The sequence below is a fragment of the Stenella coeruleoalba genome (genome assembly GCF_951394435.1).
Source record: "Stenella coeruleoalba genome assembly, chromosome: 2".
Taxonomy (NCBI): Eukaryota; Metazoa; Chordata; class Mammalia; order Artiodactyla; family Delphinidae; genus Stenella; species Stenella coeruleoalba.
The window spans coordinates 103,189,853-103,209,491 of record NC_137147.1 but is presented as its reverse complement, the minus strand read 5'-3'; the positions used below and the strand labels follow the sequence as shown (position 1 = coordinate 103,209,491).

General features: G+C 49.7%; 1 protein-coding gene across 3 annotated transcripts in view; it reads left to right on the top strand.

Annotated features, from left to right (window-relative positions):
- The window catches only part of PCSK6 (proprotein convertase subtilisin/kexin type 6), a 190,570-nt gene that overhangs the window by 30,097 nt on the left and 140,834 nt on the right, over positions 1-19,639 (top strand). For all 3 annotated transcript variants that reach the window (XM_079912965.1, XM_079912964.1, XM_079912966.1), the window contains exon 2: positions 17,383-17,487. In XM_079912965.1, the coding sequence (XP_079769091.1) occupies positions 17,383-17,487 (105 nt within the window). The remainder of the gene's footprint in view (positions 1-17,382; positions 17,488-19,639) is intronic.

Genomic DNA, 19,639 nt, shown 5'->3' with positions numbered 1-19,639 from the left:
TTTGTTTTTGGCGGTGTTGGGTCTTCATTGCTGCGCGCCGGCTCTCTCTAGTTGCGGCGAGCAGGGGCTACTCTTTGTTGCGGTGTGCCGGCTTCTCATTGCGGTGGCTTCTCTGGTTGCGGAGCCCGGGCTCTAGGCGTACGGGCTTCAGTGGTTGTGGCTCACGGGTTTAGTTGCTCTGCAGCATGTGGGATCTTCCCTGACCAGGGCTCGAACCCCTGTCCCCTGCATTGGCAGGCGGATTCTTAACCACTGCGCCACCAGGGAAGTCCCTGAGGCTTTTTAAAAAAGTGGTCAACTGTGGTAAAATATGTGTAACATAAAATGTACTATTTTCACCATTTTTCAGTGGACATTTTAGTGGCATTGGGTACATTGATATTGCGGTGCAGCCGTCACTACTGTCCGTCTCCAGAGCTCCTTGTCTTGCAAAACTGAAAATTTCTATCTAGTAAACACTAACGTCCCACTCCCCTCCCCCTTCACCCCTGGCAACCATCATTTTACTTTCTGTCTCTATGAATTTGGTGACTCCCAAGTGCTTCGTAGGAGTGGAATCTTACAATATTTATCTTTTTGTGACTGGCTTATTTCACGCAGCAAAATGTCCTCAAGATTCATCTGTATTGTAGCAGGTCTCAGGATTTCCTTCCTTTTCAAGGTTGAATTCCGTTGTGTGGATAGAGCACATTTTGGTTATCCATTCGTCTCTCAGTGAGCACCTTTGGCTCCTGTGACTAGTGCTCCTGTGAACACTGGCTTACAAAGATCTCCTTGAGATCCTCTGTTTCTAATTCTTCTGGGGCATATGCTCAGAAGTGGAGTTGCCAGATCATATGGTAATTTTATATTTACCTTTTAGAGGAACCACAATGCTGTACCATTTTACATTCTCACCAGCAGTGTACAAGGGTTCAAATTCCTGCACATCCTTGACAACACTTGTTATTTTCTGCTATTTGGGTTTTTTTTTTTATAGTAGCCATCCTATCTGGTGTGAAATAGTATTCCATTATGCTTTTGGTTTGCATTTCCCTAATGATTAGTGATGCTGAGCATCTTTTTATATGCTTATTGGCCATTTGAATATCTTCTTTGGGGAAATGTCTGTTCAAGTCCTTTGCTCATTTTTAATCTGGGTTTTGTTATTGTTGAGTTGTAGGAGTTCTTTATACATTCCGGATATTAGCCCCTTTTCAGATATATGACTTGCAAATATTTTTTCCTATTCCATTTTTTGTTTTATTTTTAAAATTAAAAAAAATTTTTTTTTTGATTGCACCACAAGGCTTGTGGGATCTTAGTTCCCCGACCAGGGATTGAACCTGGGCCCTCGGCAATGGGAGCACAGAGTGCTAACCACTGGACTGCCAGGGAATTCCCCTATTTTTAAAAAATAATAGGGATTCCCAAGGGTTCAGTGAGAGGAGTTAGGAGCAGGGCTGGGTGAGGACATTCAGGGGGTAGGGGGTGGGGAGAGGGGACCTGGAGGAGGCTTGGGGGTGTGGAGTGCGTGAGCAGTTGGTGTCTGAAGCTGGGGCGATTCACCCACGTGGGTGCCCAGAATGAGGGAAGTTGGGCTGTCACATTACATGGCAGTGGATACGGCTGGCGGTGGATTAGGGGGTCCACACGCGCGGCTTCCCCCGGCACGCAGGTGCGATTCACAAGCCCTTCCAAACTCTGGGATCTCCAGGTGCCCGGAGCAAGGCGGTGAAGGCTTCTTTGACTTGGGGACAGGATAGCCTGTCAAGACAAGTTGCGTTTTAGTTTCTTTTTCTGATCTTTTCTTCTTTCCCAAAGCCTCTCTCCCTTGGCTGAGAAAAGGCACACGTGCAGCCATTCTGGTTGATGAGGCCTGCAGAACCGCAGCAGAACTGCTGGCGGTAAATAACCAGGCGTAGAAAAGAATTCTCGAGGAAAGTTCCATGGCAGGTAGGGGTCATCAAATGAAATGGAAGGCAATTTGTTTCTCTCGAGGTGAGGCGCATGTGGAGGAGTGATGTAGAAGCTGACAGAGAGCTACCAAAAGCTGCTAAACGTAGCTTGGATTTGGGGAAGAAAGAGGTTTGAGAGGTGATGTGTTGAGTAATTAGACCATCGCTGAGAATCTGAGTCACCATTTGACAACATTCACGTCTGTCGTTGTCACTGGGGAGAAACATCACAGAGCAGAGGTCTTTGAAAGGAGCTGATCTACAGAGAACTCCCTCCAGGCTGCTGGGTCTGTTCCTCTCGGGGAGACCCCTGAGAGGGGTATGTGCTGTGAGATGCAGAGCAGGGCGGGGGGCCCTAGAGGTGGGAGATGGTCCCCAGAGGGGGGAGTGAACTCAGAGGGTGTGGCAGGCGAGCCAGGTCCCACGGTGGCCCAGGGGTGTGTGCAGCCCCCCAGGTGTATTTTATTCTAATTAGAATGCTTTTAGAAAATTGGAATAGTTACTAACATTTAAACATTGGGAGGAACTCTGCTCAATATTTTGTAATAACCTAAATGGGAAAAGAATTTGAAAAAGAATGAATATGTGTATGTGTATAACTGAATCACTTTGCTGTACACCTGAAACTAACAAACATTGTAAATCAACTATAGTCCAATATAAAATAAAAATTACAAAAAAATAAATGTTGGGAGATTTCAGATAGGAATTTAAGTTTCCAGCTTCTCTCTTTCTTTTTTTTATACCATTTTATTCAAGAAAAAGAAATTCAGTGCTACCTACTTTTTAAAAATAATTTTTTTTTAAATTGAAGTATAGTTAATTTACAGTGTTGTAAATTAACGTCCCTAATTTATTCCTCCCCCGCTTCAGCTTCTCTTGAAAAACGGAAGAGCAGGTCCCTTCCTCACAGCGAGACAAGGAGGGAAAGTGACCCCAGAGCACCTGTGTCCTGTTGGGTCTCAGGACAGTTGCTCCCTTTGCCACAACTTGGCTCTCCCTTCCCCTTTGCCCATCATCCTCTGGCAGGGGGGCAGGTCCTCACTGCTGACCCAGCTCTGGAAGAGAAGCCGCTGGGCCCTGGGAGCGCAGGTGTGCGGCTGCGACCTTGTGGGTCACCCGGAAAGCCCTGGACCCCGTTCCCCTTGGAGGAGACGTGTCATCTGTGTTTGCTGATGCGGGTGTGGAAGTACCAGCTCTAGGCTCCAGTGAGTGGTGATCATAAATCAGACAGAACTTCACAGAACCCAGTGAGCGAGTCACCCGGAGTTTGTCTTTACAGACTTGTGAGCATGAATGATGACAAAAGCATGAATTCGTTTTACAGAACTGAAAAAAATGGCTCAGCCTGGGATTGATCGTATATTGCAACCTCATTTTATACGAGTGGATGAAAATAAGAGGGACAAGAAGTTAAGTCGTAAGTCCATCTCAGGGACATGAAACATCCTGAGGATGCCCGGACAGGGCGGGCAGCGTGGGGCATGCATGGAGGCCCCCAACCCTGCGGGTTCCCACGTGCCCCCAGCGCAGACCTGGCCAGTCGTGGATGGGGAGTGTTCGCACTGGCCTTTCTGGCTCTGTCTAGGTGGGATTATTTTCCCCACAGGGACCACTAATAAAGAGGGGTATGTTTATGGGTTTTTAAAAAATCTTTATTTATTTATTTATTTGGCTGCACTGGGTCTTAGTTGCGGCCCGCAGGATCTTTTAGTTGCAGCATGCATGTGGGATCTAGTTCCCTGACCCGGGATTGAAACGGGCCCCCTGCATTGGGAGTGCGGAGTCTTAACCACTGGACCACCAGGGAATGTATATATATGTTTTTAATTGAAATCAAAGGGCAAATGGGATTTGTTACCTAACTAACTTTGCAACTGGCTTTGTTGCAAACCATTTTTTCCCTCCCAAAGTGGGATGTATATTATTTCTTACAGAAATAATATGAAAAAAGCTACTTGAACGACAGCCTGCCATGTGTCAGGCCAGGCCCCATTCACATGTGTCGTGCCTCATTTATCCTCCCAGCAGCCATGGGGGGGTGGGGTGGAGGTGTACTGTTATCCCATTGCCTGGAAAGGGAAATGGAGGCAAAGAAAAATTAAGGAACTTGACTGGAGTCTCTTTTCAGTTAAATGGAGGAGCTGGCCGGGCGGCCTGGCTCCAAGGCCACAGTCGCAACTTGGAGTTCCCCCGCTCTCCCCGTCCCAAGTCCATGTAAGGTGGTGACCGGGGTCCCTTTGCTGTCACCTCCCTGCCCTGGCCCCATCTTTCCTTGAAAGCGCGGTAGAGAAGAGGTTCTCTCCACTAGTAGGATGCCAGCCTCTCCAAATGTGGGTCCCCGTTTCTGTCTTAGGGAGTATTTGGGTAGCTTGTTGCTCAGAGATGAGATCTGAGTGCCAGCGGGGCAGGAGGGCTTCCTCTGGGGCCCTCCTCGCCCTGCTCTGAGGTGCTCACTTCTGGGGGCCTATCCCCGGAGGCAGGTCCTGAGTCGCGTGAGCCCTGCAGGACCCCAGAGCCTGGAATAGCGCCCAGCTTGAGAGCTGCTCAGAGCCTTGTGGGGAGAGTGGAGGCGTGAGCGGGCAGTCGTGTGGGTGTGTCCAGGGGTCAGTAAACACAGGAAGGTAGCTGAAGGGCAGCGCCCCGTGTGGGAGGCGTTCATCCAGCCGTCAGTCAGTCGTGTGCACAGTCTTAGTGAATCGTGGGCAGAGGTGAGAGGGCTGACAGAGAACAGGGTAATCTGTTTTGTCCCGCTTTCCTTTCAAACAGCGACTTCTCACCTACAGATTAGTGCTTTTGAAGTTCTACTTTGAATATGAAAGTTCTGTTGAAATTTTTTATGGCCAAATATTCCATAAACCATAATGTTAACATGAAAGGGGCAGAGAGAGAAGCTGATCCAGCTCCTCCTGAGACAGAGTAGAAACGGAGGCTGGCAGCCACCGCGGTCCCCTGACCCCTTAATGCAGCAGCTGCGTGAAAAGTCCCAAATGCCGCAGTAAAAGGGCCCAGATGGAAGTAGTTGTACGAAGCTGTTTTAGTTTATAAACCAAGATGTGCTTTGCAACCAGGTGAGGGTGTCACGCGAGTTGGGTGTTGGTGAAATCATGACAGCTGACTCCCCAGCAACTTCTTCACTTTGAACTGCTGGCGGGGGGTTGAGTCACAGAAGCCAAAGGACAGTGCGTGCTTCTCTTTCCATCTGTTCTTAATGGGCATTATTGAGTTTGGGCACTGACGTGCTTGGACTGAAGGTTTCCGTGAAATCTAAACCTCCTGTCTCAGCAGGGCCAGCCCCTGAGAGGCCAGCTTCCAGGGTGGGTCATGGGGCCCCTGGTCAGCAGACCTTCAAGGCTGTCACTTGGGATGGGTGTCAGGATATAAGGAAGCTGGGGTGATGGGCTCAGGTCCCTCCCTGGTGTCTCTTTTCCCTTTAGGGGAAACCACATAACTGAGAGGAACATAGGATGGGGCTGAGCCGACTGGAGCCCAGAGTAGTTAGTAATGACAGCCGAGCAGCGTCACTGGGCTCTGTTTCTGTCCTGGGCTCTTTGGGGCTGATGGCATCTCCCCATCTCAGGCCTCCACATGCCACTGTCCTGGGAGCTGAGGTCCCCAACACCCAGCGTGACACCAGAGAGGAGCCAGTTTTAGGAAAGGGGGGCAAGAATGTAGAGGAGATATATTTTTTTAATGGCGGTAAAATATACGTAATAAAATTTACCATCTTCACCGTTTTTAAGTGTCCAGTTCAGTGACATTAAGCACATTGCTGTGCAGCCATCACCACCATCTCCAGAACGTCCTCATCTTCCAAGAATGGAACTCTGTCCCTCTCAGACACTAACCACCGCCCCCAAGTCCTCACCATCTGCTTTCTGTCTCTGTGAATGTGACTGGTGCCTCAGATAAATGGAATCAAACAGGATTTGTCCTTCTGTGTCTGGCTTATCTCACTGAGCATAACGTCCTCAAGGTTCATCCGTGTCGTGTCGTAGCAGGTGTCAGACTGTCCTTCCTTTTTTAAGGCTGAATGATAGTCCCTTGTGTGCATAGAACACACTTTGTTTATCCATTCATCCATCGATGGGCACTTGGGTTGCTCCAGCTATTGTGAATCATGCTGCTGTGAACATGGGTGTACAAATATCTGTCCGAGTCTCTGCTTTCAATTTTTTTTTTTTTTTTTTTTTTTTTTTTTTGCGGTACGCGGGCCTCTCACTGCCATGGCCTCTCCCGTTGTGGAGCACAGGCTCCGGACGCGCAGGCTCAGCGGCCATGGCTCACGAGCCCAGCCGCTCCGCGGCATGTGGGATCTTCCCGGACCGGGGCACGAACCCGTGTTCCCTGAATCGGCAGGCAGACTCTCAACCACTGCGCCACCAGGGAAGCCCCTCTGCTTTCACTTTTTTTGGGTATAAGAGCTATTTATTTTTAAAGAGAAAAATTTTGAAGATTAATTTCTCTAAAACACTTTTTAATTTCCCTTAGCATAATTCCTCTCAAATGAGAGTTTTTGATATTAAAGTTTGAATTTTAAACATCTTTTTTCATAAGGACAAAAATCTTTTTTTTAGCCGTGCCGCGCAGCATGCGGGATCTTAGTTCCCCAACCAGGGATTGAACCTGTGCCCCCTGCAGTGAAAATGTGGAGCCCTAACCACTGGACCACCAGGGGAGTCCCTAAAAATCTTTTTTTTTTCTTTTTTTCATACCTTGTAGCCTCCTGACCTGCCTTAGTCAAGTTTCCCCAAATTGCAGTCCAGCACTGGCCCTTCTTTCTGGGGAGCCTGGGAGGGGGCTGGTAGGACCCAGATGGGCCCTCCCCAGTTTCCTTGGGTGCTCAGGGGATCCCCGGCATTGCTGGCCCCGCAAAGTGTGCTATGCATGGCCATTGTGCTGAAGGTCATGGACATCTTTTACTCCACTCACAAGTCTTTGCCAAGAGCAAATCTGGGCATGTCTGTCCCAGACTGTCTCTTCCCTGGCTAATTTTCCAGATGAGAGTTTCTGAAGATAAGGCTCTCCCCCTATGTCTTCCATACTCAGCAAGAAAAAAGTCAGCAGCAGGCCTCCTAGAGTGGGGAAAGTCCAGACCAAATGTCTAGATCCCCTGTCGCAAGGACCACGGGCTGCTTGCAGCCCACAGGTTTGTTTTAGGCGGGCCGCACAGGGGTGTTAACATTTTAGAATTAGTGCCAATGTACTATTAAAAACTTGCAAGAGCTCATGTAGGATCTGAACGTTGGCTTCTCTGGAAGATTTCCAGAGATCTAGCAGTACTGAGTTCCTGACTCTTTATCCACCCATCACCTCCCGGTTGTGGGGTCCCTGCCTGGGCCCTGTGGGCGTCCAGGGTACCTCTCCCCACTGGAGACCAAACATTGCAGAGCAGTTAGCAGGCAGTGGGGACACACGGGGTGAACCCACCCTCACCATCAAATCAGCCACGTGGGTGATGGCTTAGAAATCTGGCAAAATGACTAATTCCGGACAGCCATAAAGAAACCGTTAACCAGTAAATGGCTTGAAATGAAGAGCTTCAAAAAGGTTGTAGAGTTTTTCAGATGTCTGTTTGTGAATATTAAAGGTATAGGTTGAGGCCAGATGTATACGTTAATTGTCCTCACCTGAAGCTAGACGATTTGGCTTGGTGACTTCAGGGAAGAGAAAATGCAGTCTGCTAAGTAAAAATTAATGATTTTTCAGGAATTTGTAGGAAGTTGGGCAGCTTAATTGCACTCTTTGGGTGGATACACGTTGAAGAAAGCAATCTGAGGAGACTAGGAAATTGTGTAACAGCCTTAACTTGGGTCAGAATTGTAATTACTGTAGTAACAGAATGTTGCTGTGTGTATCTGTGACTGAAATGGGAAGCAGGATTTTTTTAAAATGCTTTTGAAAGTAACAACAAAATGTCCATTCTCTCTCTCTGGACTTCCTTAATTATAAATACCATAAATACCAAGTAACTCACTGCTAGCTAAATATAGGTTCAGTGGCCATCTATATTTATAACTTTCTAAAGGTGGAAGTCACCAGCGCCAGGCTGAATTAATTTGGTGTGTAGGTTTTTATAGGCTCTAATTAGTTATGTTTTTCTTAAGCAGACCCACTGGGATGAATAACATTATATAACTGAACTCTGTTTGAAAGTGACGCCCGTCACTTTCAAACATAGACTCTCCTCCAAGAGCCAGAGCCCTTGAAGACACAGGCCCTGTAGACCAGGAGTTCCGGAAGCTGGCCCACTGCAGCTGTGAGCAGCGGGGCTCAGGACATCTGTTTCCATCCAGGGGCAGGCTATGGGAGTGATAAAGTGAATACTTTTTTGCAAAGTCAGAAGCCTCATCTGCAGCCCACTGGCTTCTGAGGCCTTGAATTGGGACACTTTGTGACTTACCAGCTGTTCCCCTGAGGCAGATGCCACTGTGCTGGCCTGGGGAGGTGGGTGGCATCCCCGTGGACTGACCAAAGTATGTGCTTGGCCATCCCCCACCCCCCCCCACACACACACCAAAAGCCAGCTTGCTGACTTGAGGGCTTACAGCATTGCACCTGCATCTGAGGTCACGTCCATTGGAGGCCTGAGTGGGCGGGTGGACCTTTGGAACCATCAGATGTCATTTGGGGTGGGTCCGGCATGCTCATCGGTGACTTTGCTGCAAAGCAAACGTGATAAATCAGATGAGGTTCTGCTCCTCTGTTCCCGAGGCTCTGCAAAAAACACCAAGTCATCTTCTTTTCCTCCAGGAAGGCAGGGTGCGCCCCAGCTGGCAGCACCCACGGATCCCTCCTACCTCACACCTGCCCTGTGTAAGCAGGGAGGTGATCTGAAGCTGGCTGTACTCACATTGACAGGAAAAAACAGGACAAGAGAGGCTCTTTCTGTAAACACCCCCAGCCCAGGCCTCTCCCCCATCACACTTGGCTTTTGCCCCTTCCTTGCTGGGCTCTGCAAGCTGTTTATGCTCCTCCCCACCTGTGGTCACTGAGATGCTTCCTCTCCACAGCCGGCCACTTGGAGGGAGTGCAGAGCCCTGCACCGCCGGCCTCGCTCAGCCCCGTGTCCCTGTGACTGGACGTCAGAGGGGCCGGCTCGGGTCCCGCCCGGGCCACACAGCTGATGGGAGGTCGGCCTGCCTCCACGGCCTCAAGACTGTCCTGGGAGGGGGCTAGAGAGAGCCCAAAGGCAAAACAGCTGGGAGGCCTGGGGTCTTGGTCACAGCCGAACTGGACAGCCCTATGTAGGTGGACAGGGGAAGACATGTGTCCTTCCAGTGTTACTCAAGGTCTGTTCATTTCACCAAACATTTCTTGAGCTCCTGCTGTGCCCCAGGCGCTGCCAGGGCCTGAGGATTATACAGATGACAGTTTCTGCCTTTGAGGAGCTTAACGTGGAGGGAGGAAGGGAGGGAGGGAGGGAGGATAGGCTGTGATGGGTACATGTAGGCAGACCTGGGCCTGGGAGGTCCACGAGGGCTTCCTGGAGGCAGTGACAGCTGAGGTGATGGTTCAAGTCAGAGTTGGAGGTGGCATTGTTGGTGTGAGGTGTCCAGCATGCGCAGGCTCGGGGGTGTGAAAGAGCATGCAAGGGTCCCTCAGACACCGCAGCGTCGCGGGAGAACAGAAGGTGAGGCAGGTGAGGCCAGGCCTGTGCTGGAGAGCTGGCCTGGCCTGGTTGTGGAGCATTCGTGTGCCCCGTGAAGGGCTCGGGCTTCATGCCCCTAGAGGGGGCAGAGCTGGCATGGCAATGGCAGTGTGATGGAGTCTAGGAGGCCAGCAGTGCCCTGCCCTGGTCCAGGCAGGGCGGTGGTGCTGCCTGCCCTGGAGCGGGGTCAGTGGGGAGCAGCCAGGCTCGAGAACCATTCAAGAGGTCGCTTTCAGAGGGTTTGATGGCTGGATGCGCGCGGAGGATGGTGGTGCCTCACCAGGATGAGGGATTCCTCGGGAGGAGGAGCGGATCTGTGTGGAGGTGAGGGCAGCAAGATGGTGTTGATCTAAGGATGGATGCTCTGGTTGCGGCTGGGGTCGTCTCACCCCAGGTGGTCTGCTGAGAACAGGGAGGACTCAGCCCTTCCAGCACACCGTGCTCAGGGCCCCAGGCAGGGCCAGTGGGGGAGTGCTAGGCAGGAAGGGGAGGAGGGTAGGGGCCTTCTCCTGGAAAGGGCTGTCCTCGGGGTTTGACATGATCCGTGGCTGCAGCTCAGCGTCTCCTGGGGATGGGTTTCAGAATCTACATGCCCAGTTGTGTTCCAGTCCTCTAGAACCAGAACCTCCATCTGGGGGCAGGTCTGGCCCACAACAGGTTTGCTCCAAGCCTCAGATGCAGAGGTTCTGAATTAGGGTGACCTGCAGTGGCCCTGGAGGTCCACTCGGATGTGAGGGCTGTGGGAAAACCAAAGACTTGCCTGGTTGCATCTCAGGGCCATTTATGTGTGAATCTTGCATAAACACACACAACTGTATACACACAAACATAAATATACACACAAATGTGAATACACAACATGTGTATATATACACACACACATCTGTGTACACACACATGCAGTCATACATCTATATACATACATACATACATAAATACACAGACACATGCCCATCCATCCACACACACACTCACACACAGACACAGTGCAACAGATGTGTGCGTGGGCCGTAATAGTGTCTGTCCTGATTGCTGCACTGGAAGGAAGGAACGTGAGCCCCGTGAGGCACTGGGCTGTGTGTGACCGAACTGCTGCCGGGGACCAGACTGAGACGAGTGGGATCCCCATGGCAGTGATGCTGCACGTGTGTCTAGAGGCAGAGGGGCGGTGGTTAAGGGTGTGAACTCTGATTCACCTCCTGACTGTGCTGTGTGGTGGGGGTGGGGGTTGAGCGAGTCACTTGACCACTCTGTTAAGTGGCGCCTCTGTTTCCCTGTCTGCAAGATGAGGGCGCTCCTGGCACCTGCCTCATAAGGTCGTTGCAAGAATCAAGTTAATGCATCTGGACTCTCAGCTTGCGGCCTGGGTGCTGTTCTTGTTATGAACCAGGAGCCCCCAGCAAAAGTCGGGGTCCTTAGTGGCTGTGAAAAGGAGGAGGGGGACTTGCTGTTTCCTATAACTCTATACCCTGTTTACCGTCCAGATTTTGTACCGAGTGCATATATGACTAGGTTGTTTTTTATTCTTTTCATTTATTTATTTATAATATTTATTTATTTATTTGGTTGCAGTGGGTCTTAGTTGTGACAGGTGGGCTCCTTAGTTGTGGCATGCATGTGGTATCTGGTTCCCTGACCAGGGATCGAACCTGGGCACCCTGCATTAGGAGCTTGGAGTCCTATCCACTGCGCCAGCAGGGAAGTCCCGGTTTTTTAAAAGTGTCTAAAAGAGGGCCTTCCCTGGTGGCGCAGTGGTTGAGAATCTGCCTGCTAATGCAGGGGACACGGGTTCGAGCCCTGGTCTGGGAGGATCCCACATGCTGGGGAGTAACTGGGCCCGAGAGCCACAACTACTGAGCCTGCGCGTCTGGAGCCTGTGCTCTGCAGCAACAGAGGCTGCAATAGTGAGAGGCCCGCATACCGCGATGAAGGGTGGCCCCCGCTTGCCACAACTAGAGAAAGCCCTCGCACAGAAACGAAGACACAACACAGACAAAAATAAATTTAAAAAAAAAAAAAAAAAAGTGTCTAAAAGAGCAGAGGTCCCCAACCTTTCTGGCACCAGGGACCGGTTTCATGGAAGACAACTTTTCCACGGATGGGGGCGGGGGTTGGTTCAGGCGGTAATGCGAGCGATGGGGAGCGGCAGAGGAAGCTTCGCTCGCTCTCCTGCCGCTCACCTCCTGCTGTGCGGCCCGGCTCCTAACAGGCCTGGGGGTTGGGGACCCCCGTAACAGAGGAATCTGTTAGAGAGAAACCACATCCAGCTCTCCTCACTATGGGTTCTTTGATCTCGTTTCTTCCAATGTTCTGGCTGAGAACTCTTAGCGAGGTTTTTAATGATGTTCTAATGATGTTACCAGTTTTATCAACTAATGTGTATAATTACATATCAGTGTCGAGTGAAGGGATGGGAGCATCACAGACTCAGCGGATTGTTCATTTTCTGTAGTGGCAGGCTGAGAGAATGACTCTAATTAACGCATTGTGAAAATATGAAGGATACGAAAGAGAAAAAGCATTTATGGAAATTTTATGTCGTGACCGACACTCCCCTCCCACCCACCCCCGAAAAACACAACAAAAAACACCTCGCAGACCGGAGACCAGGTTCATTGAGGAAGAATAGATTGAGGTTCTGGAGGTTCAGCGCTGAGCAGGACTGGTAGGCAGCCTGGGAGGACGGAGAACAGCTTCTATTCCGTGCTCCGGAGGAGGAAGAGGAGGCTGCCAGGGCCCTCGGGCAGCAGGGCTCTGTTGCAACCGCCGCCCCTGTGTTGACGGAGCAGGTTGCTTAGGCGCTGGCTGTGGAAGTGGTGCCCAGAGCATGGGCGTGGTGGCCAGGGGAGCACAGCAAGGCCAGGCTGAGGGACAGCATCCAGGATGGCCAGGGCTGCCGAACCAGGACGAGCGCCTACTTTAATGTCAATGCAGATGCCAAGTAAAAATGAGAATGTTTTCTTTTTTAAACATCTTTCTTGGGATATAATTGCTTTACAATGGTGTGTTAGTTTAGAATGTTTTCTTTCTTAGGGGATTACCCTGAATTTAAGACGTCTTTGTGCCAACCCCACCTTTTTGTCTATTCTTCTGCTTCCAGCTCTTGTCAGTTTGACCCTCAAGCAGCATCAAAAGTGTAGCAGTAGGTCCTGAGCCCTAACTGTGTAGCTGTTTGTCATGCTGTGTAAGGTGTCATCCCCTGTTTGTCTGTGGGCACAATGGGGAGAGTTGGCTCAGGAATTGGGAGACCCTGAGGGTAACGTTGGGCTTAACCCCCCTGGGCCTCAGTCTTCCCATCTTTAAAATGGAGTCATCTCCGTGGTTCCTCCCCCCACCCCTGTCTGTGAGGCCAGAGGACAGTCAGCTGTCCCTCATGTTTAACCAGGCCAGTGGCCACGTCCCCAGAGTGATCTGCCCTCCTGTCCTCTTATCTCACGAAGGTACCCGGAGAGCTCAAGGGGCAGCTCCCAAGTGGGGAGGGCATAACTGGGGTTGACACGGCTGTGGTGGGGGAGGTGACAGGGTGGGCAAGGGGGACGGGGCAGGAAATGGCTATGTCGTAAATGCCACGTCATCCAAGCTGGGCTGTGTCCCACTTGCAGTCAGGGCACCCGCCTCCTGCTCTGCCATCCCTTGATCCTTTCCAACCTTCTGCCTGTCTCGGAAACCTCATATTCCTGACCCAGGCCTGATGCCAGGGGGCGAGCTGGGCAGAGGGCAGCACAGCGTGAGTCAGACAGACAGGAGTGACCCGGGGGGCATCAGACAAGGATGGTGCCTCGAGAAAGGGCAGCTCAGTGACTAGGTAAGATGCTGAAGGCGCTGGCCTTGCAGCTGCACTTGTGTTTTTAAGCAGAGCCCCTCGGTGTGTGGACTGGTCGTCCCCAGCCCTTAGAGAAACCATGTCCAACCTCAGAGACTTTGGTGGACTCCCTAGACACACTCAGCAACAAATGCTATAAATCGCAGGTTGGCAGACATTTTCTGTAAAGTCCACATGTGACGTGTTCTAGGCGTGGGGGCCAGAGGGTCTCTGTAGCCACCACTCAACTGTGGCATCACAGCATGAGAGCAGTTGTGGGCAGAAGGTAAGTGGACGCTGGTGGCTGTGCCCCAGTAAAGCTTTATTTATAAAAACAGGAGTGTGTGTATGTCCAAAAGAATGGAATGCAGGGTCATAGACTGATACTTGCCTACGTGCTCAGAGCAACATGATTCACAGTAGTCAAAAGGTAGAGGCAACCCAAGTGCCCATCAGTGGATGAACAGATAAACGACCTGTGACTTGTACACACAATGGAATATGATTCAGCCTGAGAAAGGAAGGAAATTCTGACACCTGCTACAGCATGGGTGGACCTCGAGGACATCATGTTAAGGGAAACAGGCCAGTCACAAAAGGGCAAATGATCCTGCTGAGACAGCTAGAGTTGTCAGATTCCCAGAAACAAGAAGCAGATGGTGGGCGCCCGGGGCTGGGAGAGGGGGAGGGGGAGCTCGTGTTTAACGGGGACAGAGTTTCAGTTTGGGAAGATGAAAAGATTCCGGAGGTGAAGGTGGTGACGGTTACATGACAGAGCGAATGTGCCCAGTGCCCCTGAACTATACGCTTAAACATTGTTACAATCATCAGTGTTATGTCTATTTTACCACAATTTTAAAACTTAATGTAAAAAACCAGAACGTAGACCAGATTTGACCCATAGGCCATCGTCTGCCCACCACTGCTCTGAATGAGTTAGTACTTGATAACCACACAGTGTAGCCACAGCCTTCGGGATATTATGTTCATCCAAGCTGCAGAGGGTGCCCAGGCCTCTCACAGTATCTGGATTCCCTCCTGAGCATCTGGGCCCTGTCTTCCTCCTTCCTTCCTTTTCCTACCCTTGCAGTCATTCCAGCGTCAGGCGGCCCTTTCTGTCCCGTGCCCTGTCAGGCCTATGTTTGCCTGACATTCAAATCTTTGGTTTCAAGGAAGGAAGGTGTCTCTCCCCATGCTCTCACACCGGCTTCTGGAGGGGCAGAGGGTGGATGGAGGTGCACAAAATCTCAGGGGGATCTGGAGGGCCGCTTCCAGATTCCTGAATAGCCAGTGACCCAACTCCCTCCTTTTTTCCTGAGTCAGATTCCAGCTTTTCCTGCAGCTGGGCAGGAGGGGGGCCTTGGCTGGTGTCCCCTTCTCCCCTGCACCTAACCCTAACCCAGGCCCTCCCCCTCCCCAGATTCTAACCCTAACCTAACCCTAGCCCAGACCCTAACCCTCCCCAGATCCTAACCCTAACCCAGACCCTCAGCCTCCATGCTGGGCTGGATATAAGCTTCCAAACAGATGTGGCATTGGCCATTGCTGCCCTCAGGGGCAGTTGGCTGGGTCAGGACTGTGAGAACCATCTGTTCTTCCCTTGAATTGCTCAAAGAGAATGACTCGCGTCAGCTCAGACCCTCTGAGCCATTGCTCGGGATGTAGCTGGATAGGGGCAGAGACAGGGGCCTGGGTGGCCTTGGGACTGGCCTTTGAAGAGAGGCTTGGCTGCCAGGTGCTGCCCTGAATGGCTTCCAGGGCTACCCTGACATGGGTCTGCTTAGGGTCAGCAGCTCTTCGATTAATCCATCCCCTTGCCAGCAAATTTGATTCCACTCTTAGTTTCTCCACGTCCCTCAGTGGAAATTGACTTGAATGCCTGGAGTTAAAAGACCAAAAGTTGTGAAACATCTCCCAGGGAAGGTAGCAGCTTATAAGCAAACATGCTGATTAAACATTGCTGTAAGTTAAGACTCCATTATTGCTAAATAACAGCTCTGGCTTGTTCTAGGAGGAGCCCTTTGACATACATAACAATTAACTTTGTTGAAGAAGTGAGCAGTTAACTGTAGGAGGAGGAAAAAAAGTGCTTTTGTGCAAAATAGGGCAGAAATAATGAGGTTTATGATGGTAGAGCAGTGTCTTGGGGTAGGAAATGAACTGAGAATCATAATTGCAGAAAACTATGTATAGAGCACTTACTACCTGCTGGGCACTCAGCTGGCTCTTTATATATGAAGAGCTGTACCTGACTCTGTACATTTATATAGAGAGAGAGAGTCTTGGAGCAGCCCTTAAACGTAGTAGTTAGTTTTCTCACAAGGAAACTAAGACTCATGGAGGGTCTGAAGCCCAGGTCACCCAGCAGGAATGGTTGAGTTGAGGTCTGTCCTAGACCCAGTGAAGGATTGAAGGAGCCTTGGAGAAGAGCCAGAGAGAGAATCCCAGCTCTCAGTACGGCCAGGATTTCTCGAACACCCACTAGGTTCAAGGCACTAAACTAGGCACTGTACAGATGATACCTGCTTACCCTCATGACGATCACGGTATTCACTGTTCTGTGCTTGTAAGCGACAGAAACACCCTGGAGCAAGCTTAAGTGAACAAGGACGTTCTTTATTTCAAGGACAAGTGGGTGTCTCTGGAAGCTCAAGAACAGGATGCATCCAGACTGCCAGGCTTTCTGGCAATGAGCGCTGAAGGCTGTAGTAAAGTGGGCTCTCTCTGTAGATACTTGCTTGATCTTCTTGTGGAAAGATGTGGAAATGGCCACTCAGAATCTCCACGTCCCTCCAGGTCTCTGCCTGGGCCGGTCCACTCTGCTGGGGATATCTTGTAGCAGATGCAATGTCTGTGAGTAGAAGGTCTTGGTGAATTGGGTGGACATTAGTCCTACTTAAACAACTGCATGGGGTAAGTAGTTTTATCCCCATTTTACACGTGAGGAGTTGAGATTTGCAGGAGGTGAATCTTGCCTGAGAGATCACACGATCATTGGCGGTGAAGGGAGTGGGCAGGGCTTGGATTAGGTCTATCTGACTGGAAACCTAGGCTCATCATCACATCTAACTGCTCTAGAGGACAATTCACCCTAAATTCACTCTTTAATCAGACACTGGAAAAGAAACTAGGATGGCTTAGCCTGAGAAGGGCAGCGTGAGAGTCTATATAGTATTCGGTCAGAAAGGTCTCCTCTTCAGTTAGAAAGCTCTGCTGTCAAGGATGGTGACCAACCAGCTGTTTTCAACAACCAGTGGAAGTTAGAACGAGAAGCAGGTCTTCTGAGAACAGTGTCCTTATGCTCCGGGGTCGTGAGATACGAGAGCAAGTCGGTGCTGCGGGGAGTGGCCAGCGGGAGCAGCCCATCAGAGGGCCACATTCACTGCCCCTCCACGTCCCCTCCAGGCCTCAGGCTGAAATCTGTCCTGACAAACCACTGCTGGCAGAAAACTGGGACACCCTGGGGGCTTGGATGTTCTCAGCTGACCTTTCCGCAATCCCCAAGCAGATGAGGCCGAGTGTTTGCCTTGGCTCCCTTGTTGCACTTGAGAGTGAATGTTCATTCTTAGATATTTCAGTTTACCCATGGGGTGGAAAGGATGGAGTTTGTTTATAAATGAATATTTTGGTGTAGGCCTGACTTGACACTAACTTAGCTACTTCAGGGATGCTTGACCCTAAATGAACATTAATTCATGTCTAAAAAACTTGGCCAAGATAATACAAACTTTAAGTGATATGACCTCATCGCAAGATTTGGGGAGTGTGTGCTTCATTGGAAAATACTACCTAGTGTTGTTTATCCAAAAGGAGTCTCTGAATCGACCTTCGTGTTCACAGACGCTGAGTCTGCCAGAGACTTGAGTGGGGAAGTGTGACGAAGGGTATGTTTCCTTTGGGAGCAGGACGAGCCTCTCAGAGGAGGATGTTTGTGGGATGCAGAATTTTGAAAGACTGTATTGACTGGTGATATCCTGCTTCTTGTTTTGCAGATCGGAAACCTGGAAGATTACTACCACTTTTATCATAGCAAAACCTTTAAAAGATCAACCTTGAGTAGCAGAGGCCCTCACACCTTCCTCAGGATGGACCCCCAGGTACAAATCTCTGCTCCCTATGCAGGGTGCTTTTTTAGGGCCTAGGGTATTGTTTGCTTATTTTGGGGGTCTGTGGTTCTGAAAATGCCTGAGTCTGAGTTTTAATGGGATTCTAGATAGCCTTTAGTTTTCCATATCCACTTGGAATAAAACCAGAAAGATGTGCAGCTACATATCAGACCATCTAAAGGCTCCAAATATTCGGGTTCCTTGGGAGACTTGGGAATTTAAATTCTTGACTTCAGTTTGAAGTAACAATCAAATGACTATAGATCTAATATTTTAAATCTTTAAAAATCAACAAAATACACAGTAGTCAGAGGCGATAAATGTGTGAATCTTACCCATAAAGGCTATGCAATTCAAGCTAGCGTTTTTATAATGAAATTAGAATTTGGACAAATGGATGTTTTTGTGATTGTCATAACACATATCTTAATGGTTACCATGAACTTAAAAACCTGGGAAGTAAATGTAACTCTTTTTTCCTTAAAAATTCCTGTGATCTCTGAGATGAAAACAGATGTAATTTGAAAAGAGGCTGACATTTTTAGTATAGTTCATATTTATTGGGTGGTTAATTATACTTTCTTTCTGCATAGATTTTAGATTAATATTTGACAAATATCAATCAACACTTGGTAAGATTAAAAATGTCAGATGGTCAAGTGAGCCTTTGATGACTTCATTCATTCACCAGGTGATTTTGGAATACCTGCTATGTCACGCTGTGTCCACAGCAGGGCTGTCAGAGTGGATGGTGGGGCTGACAGTCTATAGAAGAATATGTGATATGTCACAGGGCATTGAGCGCTATGAGGGACAGTGAAGTTCAAGTGAGAAGCAGTAGCAGCCCCAACAAAGAAATGAGGCCGTTGGTAAATCGTAGTTTTAGAACATGGAAATCACCTTCTCTTAAAAGCAATGTGTGAAATGTTCACTTGGGCTCCAAAGCTGGCACGTGTCACTCCTTCAGTGATCCCCAGAGAACATGGATAATAAAGTTTCCTTGGGGAAATTGGCCTTGGTGTTGTCCCAAGCCACCCCACTGATAATCGTGGATACTTTTGTGTTGGCGGAGCTGGGGGTAGTGGGAGAGATGGTGTATCCCTGAGAACTGTACCTAAAACATTTCTCCAGGACATGACCTTGTGGTGGTCTGGTTTTAAGAACATGAGGAAGTGGTCCCTGTGAAACTAATTCGTGCAGTTGGGCTCTGACAAGGTAGACATGTAGTGTATGATTCTGAGTTCATTTTATAGGTGGGTAGAAGGATGGATGGATGGAAGTGTGGGTGGGTGGACAGACTGAAGGAGATAGATAGCAAATATTGTGCTAATACCATTCTTCCTTCATAGCAGGGAAAGGAATTTAATGTTTTTGTTTTGTTTGTTTGTTTGTTTAATTATTTATTTATGCATGGATGCATACTGCATCAGGTCTTAGTTGTGGCATGCTGGATCTTTTAGTTGCAGCACGTGGACTTCTTATTTGCAGCATGCGACTCTTACTTGCAGCATGCAAACTCTTAGTTTAGGCATGCATGCAGGATCTAGTTCCCTGACCAGGGATCGAACCCGGGCCCCCTGCATTGGGAGCACGGAGTCTTACCCACTGGACCACCAGGGAAGTCCCAGGAATTTAATGTTTATGAAGGGATTAGTATGTGCTCAGGCAGCTTACATGCATCCTCCCACCTGACTGTTTGGGGCTGTGTTTATACCCGTGTGTGTTCATGCCATGGAGCTTGAGGGAATGCTTTTCAAAGGGGCTGGTGTATTTTTTTTTTCCTCTCGGAAGCAAAGCCAGGTGGTAGTAGCTCATTCCCACAGGATGGGGCCACTGGAGAAGGGCCAGCAGACCCGAATCACCGTAGAGCTGAGTGCAGAGTGCCCAGCCCGTCACCAAAGACATGTGGGTTCTATGCGGCTGCGGGGTCGGGGGAGGCGGGGTGGGGGGGCTGAGGTTCGCAGTGACCAGTCACCTGTCAGAGTGCGGAGACGTTTCTAAGCTAGGAAGGGAGTTGCTGCAGTGCCCTCCACAATTTCTCTTAAGCAAGCAGTGGTCTGTCTTGTGAGGACGGCATGCTTGTTCTCTGTCCAAAGTCTTCGGAGCTATCATTCCCACAGAGGGAGTCACAGTGAGGTGCGCG